Raw genomic sequence first — 12,150 nt, 5'->3', positions numbered from 1 at the left:
TGAAATTTTTCAAAACAAAAAATTCAATTCTAAAACTACATAGAACAAAACAATATTCCTAAAGGAATAAACACATCACAGAGGCAACTAGATTAGCAACAGGAAGATGGTTATACTTTCTTCTTATTTCTGAGAAATCTGAGATAATCTGCAAATATGAAGAGCATATTGAAGTTAAGGAAGCTGAAGTTAAGCGCTAAACTTCTAATACTGACACCTCTGTTAACTATTACTTTCCACCTACACTCACTGTTCAAAGTAAAATGTCTCCATATTTTCTGACACAATAATCAACACTTTGGCATTTCTGGAATCCTTGGATTTTTGACCTGCAGTAATATAGAAACTATAGTCTATGAGCGAGGCAATCTTCTTGGGGACATTGCTAAGGTATTCATGCATATTAATAAAAGCTTGCACCAAGCTTTTCTGATAATATTTTTCGATGCATTTAGTAGAAAAACCAACAAAATCCTCCACATTTTCTTTGGCTGGGGATTGTAGTCAAAAGCATGGCCTTGTATTGCCTGAAACAAAGACTTAGATCAAAATTAGCTGACAGGCTCATTTCAATCAAAAATAAGCATTAATAGTTTTGAGAAAGCATGAGACTGAATTGGTTAAAGCTAAATCAGAAGACTGTACAATGTCAGTTTGGAAACAAAAAACCCCTCCAGGTTTGCATTTTAAAGGTACATTTTAAAGGGTCATGTGTTATAGAGAGTGAAACTATGACCAAGAATAATGTTCTGAGGCTTGCTGGGTTAAAATTGAGCACGTTCTTTGAGGACTGCTTTCCATTCCCAATTAAGTCTGACACACCTAGGAAGCTAGTAAGTCCCATCAGTTGCTATGTCAAAGAACATAATTTTCATTGGCATTTGAGAAACAGCTAGTCCTGGTTACACTGAAGGGTAAAATCCATTTAAGGACACTGCATAGATGTTCGTAATGATTTGGTTACGTTGAATTAGTCTAGTAAACGTCATGTCTAAAAAAATTGTTACAGGGGAAAGTGCCTATGGACAAGTGTTGAAAAACACAAATAAGGCCACGAACTACAAAAAAGTATAGCTCTTAGAAGCATCAAAGGTAGTAGGTGAAATGTGATTTCTCTCTCTTAACTTACAGCAGGGAAAACTGATTGGGGAATGCTCCTTGTCACTTACTTACTAAAGAAAAAGCAATGAAACCTGTTAAGGCACTTCTCCGACAAGGAGCCACAGTTTTTCAGAGTAGCTTAGGCCTTAAACTCTGTTCAAATGCTGTAACAGTACCATATGCTTAAGGATCTAATCTTCAAGTAGGTTGAACCATCCATCGCCTATATTGTTGTTTAAACTATTCTAAATATGTAGCATGCAGGTTATGGCCTCTACACGTAACACAGATCTTGGCTGTGCTCACAGTCATTGCACATACCACAGTAGGTCTTACCACAGCAATAACTTTTTGCAAAGTCAACTCTGGCTGTCAGCAATAGCAAATAGCAACATCAACTCAAACATAAGCAGGGGCAAGAAAGGTAAATTCAGCGACAAGATTATGTGGTGCTCTGTGGCTGCAAGTCACAGAATAGGCCTTACAATCTGTGAAACTGAGTATACTCTGTAGTAAAAACTAATATGAGTAAGTTCCATATGCATTCAGTACAAAGGACAGTCTAAAAAGCATAGGTTGCACCCCTGTTTCGTTTTTGTGAAAGAAGATTAGAGAGAGCACCAGTGAGTCCCAACACTTAAGAACCAGCTTCACAGCCAAAGTAACAATTGTTCCAAAAACATAGGTGCAGATGACCCAACTGCAATCCTGACTTGTTTATGATAGATCACTTGTCGTTATCAAAGCCTACAAAAGGGCTACATAGGAACTACTCAGCTGATGCAGGTGAGTGAAGACAGAGTAATTCAAATGCAGAAGACTAACTGGATTAAATCTTAGATATGTAGGCTAAAGGACTCACCTGCGTAACCAGAGCTGTAACTGGTTTTATTCTTGGACTGTCTTAATACATGTTTTTTCCTATCCAAGAAAAAAGTAAATACAAGCTTTGATTTCCTGCTCTCAATCCTAAACATTAACGCCTCTGACTTGTCTTATAAAAGCCAGACAGTTTCTAGGAAAACCCTGCAACAATTTCAGAGATGCAGACTAACTCTGAAGCAGCTTCGCACACAAAAAAAGGTAGCAAGAACTTTTCATAAAATAGTGACCTGAAAGACATGAAAGCAGATTCTGAGAAACTGGTGAAGCGAAGTTAAATTATCTGCCAAAGTAACTCAAGGCATTGTTTGGTCAAGGCTGACCTTTAAACCATAAAGATGCAACAGACAAGATGAACTCCTGAGGCAAAGCAAAATAAATATGATATGAAATACCAAGCAAGCTTGATTAACTCCAAACCTAAGGACATATGGAACTGTCAGAAAAGCAGGAAGCCCTGCTGAACAGGATACACTTTGCTTTCACATTCCTGAAATTTATGTGTTGAGACAGCTAAGAGTCCAACCATGAAAATGGCATCTCCTCCATAAATCTGAAGTGTAGCAGAAACTGTAAGTCATGTCACAAAAGGCCAGCCAGTTTTCTGAATCTTCTAGAGAATTTATATCACTGACCCAGACTACAGGAAAGAAAGCACCAAACTTTGTAAGAGGGACCAAAGTAGAAGGATCATCTAGCAAACATTCTTTGTGTTCCTATCACCTTCTAGAATTGATTTTGACAAATACGCATATGAAAAATTTCTATCATGAAACTGATTAATCACAGGTTTCTTTTACATACAGTTCAACCTACTACAATTAAACTATACATGTAATTTCTCCTTTCCTTTTGTATAGGAAAGAACAGATGATTTCATTTGAGCAGAAGAAGATACAAAGTCTTTTTTTTTTCCTTCACTTTTAAGCTTTTTGAAGAGGAATGGTAGGGGAGGAGAGAAAAATATGCAAGGTCCTTATGGGGGGGGGGGTGGGAAGCAATGGTTGCCTTATTTTTGTGTTACTGTGTATCAAGATATGTTGCAGTGACTGAAACAGTACCAAAGAAACACCATTTTCTTTATTTACTGCATAGCTTTCAAGAGCTTTAGCTAATCTTCTTAAACACAGTGTACTGGCCTCAAGGAAGTGTCTCACTTTAAAATATAGAAATTAATAAAGTTTAATAAAAATGATCGACTTATCACTTTACGTATGAAGGGACCTCATTCCAGTGAATCAAGCTTCAGCACATTTGTTTTAATTTAAAAATAAAACTTCATAGAACTTCATTCTAAGTTATGAAAGCTGACAAAGGTAAGTCTTCTATTTATGTTCTAGATCTAGTTTATCCTTTCAGACCATTTTGAAAATATTTTTGAATGCAGATATTTCATAAGAAGGGCTTGCTATAAATCAAACACATGGCAAACTTACCCTTTAAACTATTTTCAATAAGCATAAGAGCAAAATACTAAATAAATATCACTTACTCTCTTCATAGCTGTTGTTTGTACTGGATCTCTTGAGTGTCTGAATTTCCTGGGAAAGTATGGAGAGCCGATCTGACTGGGTAGGCGTTTCATCATCTTCTGGATCAGGTGATTCCTGCATCATTTCCTCTATTTCTTCAATGACCTTCAAAAAATGAAAACCCTTATGAAAACCCTCCTGCACAAAGAGAAACAGCCTTCAATTTGAAGCAAAGCTGTTAAGAGCTTAACGGTTTTTTTTTTTACTTTCAATTAGCGAAGATGCTGCTGGATGAAACTAATACCAAGACTGGATGGAAGAGAATCAACAAAATCATATTGACATTTCCCCCCCATCCTTGGTCTCTGAGAATAAGCCTACCTTTTTAAGGTAAATTGGTGATCTGATAACAAGCAGTGTGTTGAAACTACACAGTTATTTCTATATGAAGGTATGCATGGTTCTGCTTAAGAGAACTAACTAAAGAGTGAGCTAGAATATCTTTCCTGAGTATTCAGTTGAAGGAAAACAAAACAACAAAAAAAATCAATTACCTCCCCAACCCCCCATTTCACTATACTTCTCGAAGCAAAAAAAAAAAGCTCTGAATAACCTGAAAATCTACTGTGCTTATGAGAAGTTTTATGAACTGATCCATCATAACCTGCAGCTGATTTGCATCCCTGGGCGTAAGACCTGAGCTGGACAGAAAGTATGACAGCAGAAATCCTGTACATAGAGCACTTACTTTTCAGTATAGAAATGACCGTATTTCTACAGGCTAAATTATTAACTGAACAGCTGAATAAATAACACATCAACTTTTACAGGTTTAAAGGCTGTAGACAGTGCTGAGATCCACCTCAGTAAAAAAGAGCTGAGGCAGTTCAAGCAATCCTGTCTCTCACACTCTTAATAACCATGTTCAGAGTTCACAGGTAACCATTTAAACAACAAGAAAATATATTCTTGCATTTGCTTACTAAAGCAGGATCTTAATGGACAGTCATTAACCTTACTCAGAAGAGCAATTTTCAAGATAACTTAAGTAAACCCATGGATTTGGAACAGAAGCCTTTAGACACTAAGTAATTTGAAAGCTTAGCAGCAGAACTGTTGATCTGCTCTCATACTAGGCAAAAGCTTCAAAGAATTCTCACTAACCACAAAGCCCCATGAAGATATGAAGGGCCATACAGTCGTGCCGGAAAACTACAAACTCTAAAGTAGCACCAACATTCTGAAAATATTTTTGCTTCTTAAAACTTATATTTAATTTGGTAGTATTTCTGACTAATTCATGGTAAGAAATGTATAAAGATTTGATCACCCTGGACTATCAACCTCACCTGAAGCATTGGAGTACTTTTCAAATCTGAATGATGTAGTAATATCTCACACGTTATTACGACCCTAAATCAAGAACAATCAAGAAGCTTAGCTATGGTGAACAGCAAGGAAGAACAACAAAAAATAATTACAGACTAAAAGAAAATACTACACCAACAACACTGTCTTTGCGGAACACTTTACCTGCTCTGCTGTGAAGAGTGGTTCATCATTGATGCAGGAAACAATGATAGAATGCATATCCAACTGTTCTCTCAGCTCTTCGTCATCTGACAGGTCAAGGTTCAAGTTATCATTTACCTAGAAAGCATGAAAATGTGTATTTATTTATTTATGTATTTATTATTTATACACACATTTGTGTGTGTGTATATATATATATAAAATACATGTGCATATATAAAAAGCAAAAGGGTAACCAATATTGAATTATAAGAATGAAACAGATTCCTTGCCCAAAATAATGGAATCAATGATTCTTGCTGTCAAATACCTAGAAATTGAAGTACCTTAACAACTGAAGTCAAAACTGCAATTGGAGAAAGTTAAAAAAGCTGTCAGTCTTTAAAGTCTTTAAATACCCTCAGCATATAAAGACCATATACACAATGACACGCAGATATCTGCAGAGAAGGCAGTCAATCCAATGTAGGTATGTAAATCTTAGATGAAGATAGACATTTGTCAGTGTGGGGTGAAAACCTATCTATAATCTCTAACATTACACAAACCTGTTATTTTACGTGCTTTTATAGTTATACTTTTTCACATAATAAAAGACACGAAAAAAGTTGGTTTAAAAACCAGAACATGGTTATCACCCCAGATTATTTTAAAAATATATTGTTGAATATCTTAGGGTCTTTTCAAAAAGAAACAGAATTAACACTGTTCCCACACATATACCATCAAATTACACTCATTCTTCAAAATCAAAGATGTACATACAGTAAAAGAAAAGATTTAAGTCCCCTCCTTAATCAGTCAGGTATATTTTACTCTCACACAATGATATATTCTAGTTTTACAAAGTTGTTTGCTTTTTCTGCACTTTGTCTGTTACTAGATTCCAGCCCAATCAGCCTAGAAAAGGCCCCCAGCCCCCAAAAGCCGCAACCCCTAACATTTGACATTTTGAGCTCAATCGCTTTAACTGATCTTTGGGCTAATTTACAAACATTATGACTAGCTGTATAAAGTCCTTGGTCTCACCGTATCAGTTTTCAATTTTTGTTGTAATTCCTCCAATTTTCCCAGTTTCTTCAGAAACCTTAATAGCTTTCAGATTAATTTTGAAGATGCTACTGATACCCCCAGACAGCTAGCCTATAGGGGAAAACATACAATTTGTGTTTCTTCAGCCATCAGAATGAAGTCCAATGTCCACTTTTTTCCAGAATCTGAATTCCAATAACCATGCAGTGACAGGGCACCACTAAGAATATCTCTTCACCTACTGCACAGATACATCCCAGTTTTGACATTCTTTAATGTCTGCAGTCCTCAGATGTTTTTCTGTGTATATAAGGATTATGACAACAACTATGGGATAGTAAGCAAGGATAACAGTTTATCTAGAAGGAGGTCAGCCTCCCCTCCTGACATCTCCAGAAACAACATTTTGAGAGACTATCAGAATATATTCTGATAATTTAGGCTAATAAACCACCTAAAACAGCCCAAGCTACAGCTGATGCCAAAAGGACCACCTGGCCTTCCACCCAGCCACACTCCATGCCTGTTTCTGCCCTCACACTCCTACCAGGGAATGACTTGTTTAAAAGTAATCTAGCAAAAATACAATAAACAAGCAATTGCACAATCCTGTTCCTTTTACCACTGCACAACACTTCCACCCAACTACTTCTTTCACCGTCAGAGCCGCATACAAGTGTTCACAGATCTGTGATGTGAAGCAACAAAGATTAGATGAATCAGTCTCATTCACCTTACATTTTTATCCTACTAAAACAGGAAGGACTGTGCTTAAATACTTTAAGCACACATTCAACAGCATATTATTAGTTTCAAACGCATCAAGGAAGTGTTGCTTAGCTGTTAGTATTCATTGTAAGAAAGTTAAAACAAGCTACTAGCTGGTCCGTATGTGCTGTCACATACCCAGAAATACTGCTGAAGCACAGAGAAGCAGAAAAAAAAGTATGTCAAACGCTCCCAAACAGATGGGCTTTACACATCAAAAGGCATGCCAGGTGGATTGAAAGCTGAAAAAACTTGAGATATGTTTAATCCATAAACTGATTTTCCCTACACTGGCAGCATACCTAAGATTCTTTCTAATTCAGCAACACCACTTTACCTTTTTTTATGTAGTTCTCTCAAAACTTCCTGCAAAGAACTTACAAAACCTGTATGAACCATTTTTTAATATTGTACCTAGTTTCTTATCAAGAAATCCATCAGTCTTCCGGTCCATTTTTCAGTCATGCAACAAGGTCACAGCATGGGGGGTTTTAAGTCTTTTTACTTTAAATGTAAGGATTTAATTACTCTAAAAACACTTAGAAAATCTGAACAAACACTGTAATAAAAATTAGAATAAACACAAGTCAAATTCAAGGGATAATCATCAGACTCAAATTGAGAAAGCGATTTCCAAATTGCCATCTTCCCCTGCTGAACCCTAAAGTATCCATCCTCTTCAGCAGAACAATCTTTGTTCCTGTCACAGTAAAAAGTAGCTGTGGATTATATAATGGATGGCAGAAGTCAAAGCATTAGCCTATTCTCAGGTTACACACGCAGATATTTTTACAACATAACTCAGCTTCACTATGTTTAAAAGATAAGCCACTTGTTTCCTCAGAAGACCTGGGAGATGAGAATTCTTCCTAGCTTTTCTTCCTGAAGCATTTTAATCCACTTTTAAGATCAGAGGACAACCCTTTCTATAAACCTCTCTGAAGGTCTTCATTCCCTGCTCCCTCCCCAGGCAACTATTCTACTTGTTAAATAAGAAAACCAAACCAAAACAAACTCTTGCACTTCAGTGTCTCCTGGGTCACCTTTCCTGTAAAAGAAGCCACTTTAGTCTCCACCTGACTGCAGAATGAGATGAACTTAAAAAAAGTCCACACTGGATTTACTAAATTAGAGTAGTCGCACCTCTTTTCCTTCCTTACCCAGAATAGTGTTCAACATGAAAGAGAGTAGAAAGATTTTATGTGAAACACTTTCTCATTTTACAATTTTTTCTATCATGCTCTGGCTCTAATGAACATCCATCTAAAACTAACCATGAATTATTTTGGAAGGAGATGCAAACATACATCAACGGTTGTTTGATTTTTTGATTTTTAAAAACCTCTCATGTATAATGCCAAGCACTAAAAATATTTTAAGCCATTTAATAACAACACTCTTTTATACAAATGCAAATTGTTTTATTTCCCTGCTGAGTATAAAAGATCCAAAGAGGGTATTTTTTCTGATCAAAACTTACCCCTTTTTCTGAAAGATTCAGTGTTGGCAAGTGCAAGGCTCTGGTGTGGGAAGATTTCCAGTCAACTGGCATTACGTTACCATAATTATCAGTCAAAGCATTCCAAATCCTGGAGAGAGGAATAAAGGAACAAAAATGCAGACCTTAAAACAAGTAGCAACTGATCAGCAGCAAACATATTTGTAATGATAATACATTTCTATCAACAACTATTTTTTCCTCCCTAAATATTAATCTACAAGTTACTGACAGTATTTTTATAATGTTTTGGAGCTAAGAGAAAATGTTTTTTTGATAAACATAATTTATTTCCCTTTTTAAACCAACAATGTATGCACAGCGGCGAAATAAAACAATGCGATGAAGAGACAGCTTCATCACTAGTTATATAACCATACATCTTTTTGGGTAGTGGATGAGTCCTTCCTTTAATGAAATTTGAGCTCAGCTACAAATTCCATTCCTAGTGGTTCCTGTTTTCCTTGCCTTTTGCACATTAAAATCAGGAATTAGCAGAGGCCGAGTAGCAAATTCTGAGCCAAATCTTTTTTTCTTTCTTTCCATTTATCGCAGAATAATGAACATGCACAAATTATACTAAAATTCTGCAATAGTTCAGTTTTACCCAGAAGTACTCTTGCTGAGTTTAGCCCACCACTCTTGCCTATAGTTGATCTTAACTGTGTCTACGACATACAGCCTCTCTGGCTGTACTAGAGGCTTGCATATGCAGCCCTATTCTGCTATACCAGTTCAGATTTTGAAACGGAGCAGCCCTGTTAGCAGGTTGCTGCCTCAAGTCAGCTAACAAACCCTGCCTTTAAGCGCTACGCTGCGGGTGCATGTTTGGAGTGGTTGCCTAGCTAGGCTCAGAGGAGGTCAGAGGAATGGCTGAGCCAGACGCAGAAGGGCAGACAGAGCCTCACCACTGCAGAACATGTCTCTGATTCATGGTTCTTTGAACTTACCTCACTGCTTATACCATAGATATCAAGTCTTTTGCTAACAGGTTTTTTTTTTTCCCCTTCTCTTAGAATAAGACATACAATTTAGTTACCCCAAAGTAAAAGAAAAACTGCAGTATTTTTAATGAAGATAAGCTGACTGAAAATTATTGTAAAATAACAAGTATAAATACTTGTAGAACAATGTTAAAAACAGGAAAGCAGCATAGATCAGAAAGGCTCTATCGCTCAGGGGAAGAAACAATTATCACAGTTGCAGCTGAGATTTTGTTCTCCATCTGCCTTCCGTACTTTCTGTGTTTAATTTCAAACACTGAAACAGTGGGCATTTTGCAAGAAGCTAAACAAACGCTACCCTCAGTCACTGCATTTCAGAACAGCTACTTTTCCTTACCCCAGAGATAAGAGGCACCAGGATGCTCACGCACTTCCTTGGCGGTGAGGGGAATAAAACCAGAAGGCTCGACGGCAAAGCAGCGCCGGCGGCTCGGCCGCCCCTGCGCCGCGCAGGCTGAACAGCCCGCCTGTCCCCGGGTCCGGGCCCGGGCCCGGCGGCTCCCAGCTGCGGCCCCGCGGGCGGGGAAAGGCTTCAACTCCCGCAGCCCACAAGCCCTGCCGGGACTCGGCGAGAGGAAGGCCCAGGCCAGAAGGCCCAGGGGCAGCGCTTTCGTAGGGCAGCGCTTTCGTAGGGCAGGGCTGGCGAGCCACGGAGCCCGCGCTGACCTCCCGGCTCCGCACCCTGCCCCGCGCCCCCGCCCCGTCTGTCCCCTCAGGCCGGGCCAGGCCTCCCCCTCGGGCGGCCCAACCGCCGCTGCTCCCTCTCCCTGACTCCCCCCCGCGCCTGCACTCACTCGTCGTCCTGCAGGGCGCTCTGCTCCGTCAGGGGCCGCAGCGGAACGCGGCTCTCCCCGCCGCCGCCAGCCCGGGCCTGCGGGGGCTCAAAGCAGAGGGACAACTTCGCCCCCAAATCCCCACCGCCCCAGCCGCCTTTGTCGCGCGCAGCTTCGGGACCGCTCCCCGCGGAGGGCTGGAAGCCCGAGAAGTCTTGCCAATCCCCCGGGTCTCGCTGCGAGGCCGCCGCCGCCATAGCTGCCACCGCAGCTGGAGACGCCGGGCTGCGCGCCCCCGCCCGCGGCTCCCGGCGGTGCGCGCTCCCGGCGCCTCCCGCAGCTCGCGGGGGGGGCAAGGGGCGGGGCGTGTGGCGGCGCGGGACTGCCCGACGGCCGCGGCGCTGCCCGACGACCGCGGCGGGCGGGGCCCGGCGCGCGCAAGCGGCGAGGAGCCGTTGGCGGCGGGAAGCGGGGCGGCTCCAGCGGCTCCTGTCAGCGGCGCCGCCCCGGTCGGAGCGAGGCGCCTGTTCCGCGGCAGCGCCGAGGGGAGCTCGCCCGGGCGCCCCCCGGCCTCCCTCGGACCGGAGGACGGGAAGGCAGGTGGCCGGCGCGGCCCGGGGCTGTGGCTGAGCGTGAACCGGCCCAGCCCCGACACCGCTTGCAGGGAAAGGAGAGAGCCGGACTTGGCTGTGCCCGTGAGCATCGCTCCTGGCCGCTTCACTGGGTTTGTTTCTGTACACGGAAAGCGACAGCAACAGGCCTGAGGCAGCTGCTTTTGGGGCAGCAAGGAGGGGCAGTTCAGCGGGGAGGGGAAAGGGGAAGCAGGAGTATTTGCAATAATTTCATTGTAACCTGGTAACCTAGGGATAGGTGGCTTTTGGGCTGTCATTTTGCCCTCCATTCGGCCCTGTAAACTTTTGATAGCCCACAGTATGTAGCAAGAATTGTCTCTGCTCAACTTCCTGAATTTGTCTTGAGCCTCCTTTAAGTTTCTTTTCATACTTCCTACTTGATGTTTGGAAAGAGACACAGCGAGCGGAAAATTCATTCCCTGTTAAGCATCTGCATGCCACTGAGGTATTTAAAGACCTTCATCCTATCCTACTTGGTTACAGCTTTTTCAAGCTGACAAACCCTGGTATACATAGGCATTCCAAATATGATCCTTTCTGACATGGGGAGTAGGGGCAAAGGAGGCCAGGACTACTTTGGGTGTTCAAACGTGGATGCACCATTGGTTTATACGTTAGCACAATGATGTTTTCTGAGAAAGCAAAATGTTTGCAGGCAGAATTTGAAGATGCTCTTCTAGAAGACATAGTCTTCCATAGCCATAGTCTTGGGAAGGAGCAAAAATGCTGGAACAGGTAACTAGCAAGGGGGAGGAAATTACTGGAAATTCAGCATATATAAATGTAAAGGGATGCACAAAAATACCGATCTACCCTAGTCGAAGTCAGTTATGGGCTTTGCAGTAACTATTATTATTTGGGCATTTTGGATTACTACTCACCACTGACTCAAACAGTAAATACGATGCTAGTTCGAGGGCGTACCGTGTTTGAACAACGTGGACATTTTCAGTCCTTTTGCCCTTGATCTCAGAAGGATGTAATAGAATGGGAAGTACAAAGAACGGCAAGGTTGGCCAGAAGGTATAGAACAGCTCCCAAAGAATCATCCTGCGCTTTTCAGCACAGAAAAAATGGAGAGAAGATACAGGTCTCTAAATTAATGGGTGGCGTACAGATACTGATCCACTGCTGCTTTGAATGCAGAAAGTAAGGGATACCAAATGAAACCATCAAGGCGTAGGTTGAAAGAAAGAAAAGGAGGCAGTTTTTCACACAGCAAGTAGTTAAGCTGAAAAACTCCTTGCTTCAGGAAGTCACGTACCAGAACTTCGCATCAAGTCCATTAATTTACCAATTAATAGAAGACGACAATATTATAGGCGAATAGGTAAATGAATGATCTGCGGCTCAGGAAGTCCTTGAAGTGCAAATTCTGATTCCACATGCTTTCTGTAGGACCTCATCTCACAGCCCCATATGATTGATGATAGACTCAATGGCAGGGCAAAGGCC

The 12,150-nt window shown here is 41.2% G+C and overlaps 1 protein-coding gene across 2 annotated transcripts in view; it reads right to left on the bottom strand.

The window, feature by feature from the left end:
• The window catches only part of FEZ2 (fasciculation and elongation protein zeta 2), a 31,836-nt gene extending 21,480 nt beyond the window's left edge, over nt 1-10,356 (bottom strand). For both annotated transcript variants that reach the window (XM_076334243.1, XM_076334244.1), the window contains exons 1-4: nt 10,085-10,356; nt 8,269-8,377; nt 4,989-5,105; nt 3,476-3,620 (exon numbers count right to left, since the gene is read on the bottom strand). In XM_076334243.1, coding sequence (XP_076190358.1) covers nt 3,476-3,620; nt 4,989-5,105; nt 8,269-8,377; nt 10,085-10,320 — 607 coding nt within the window. In that variant the 5' untranslated portion in view covers nt 10,321-10,356. The remainder of the gene's footprint in view (nt 1-3,475; nt 3,621-4,988; nt 5,106-8,268; nt 8,378-10,084) is intronic.
• Between the last annotated feature and the right edge of the window lie 1,794 nt (nt 10,357-12,150).

This window comes from Aptenodytes patagonicus, chromosome 3 (assembly GCF_965638725.1).
Source record: "Aptenodytes patagonicus chromosome 3, bAptPat1.pri.cur, whole genome shotgun sequence".
NCBI classification, from domain to species: Eukaryota; Metazoa; Chordata; class Aves; order Sphenisciformes; family Spheniscidae; genus Aptenodytes; species Aptenodytes patagonicus.
This window is presented reverse-complemented; position numbering and strand designations above follow the sequence as displayed.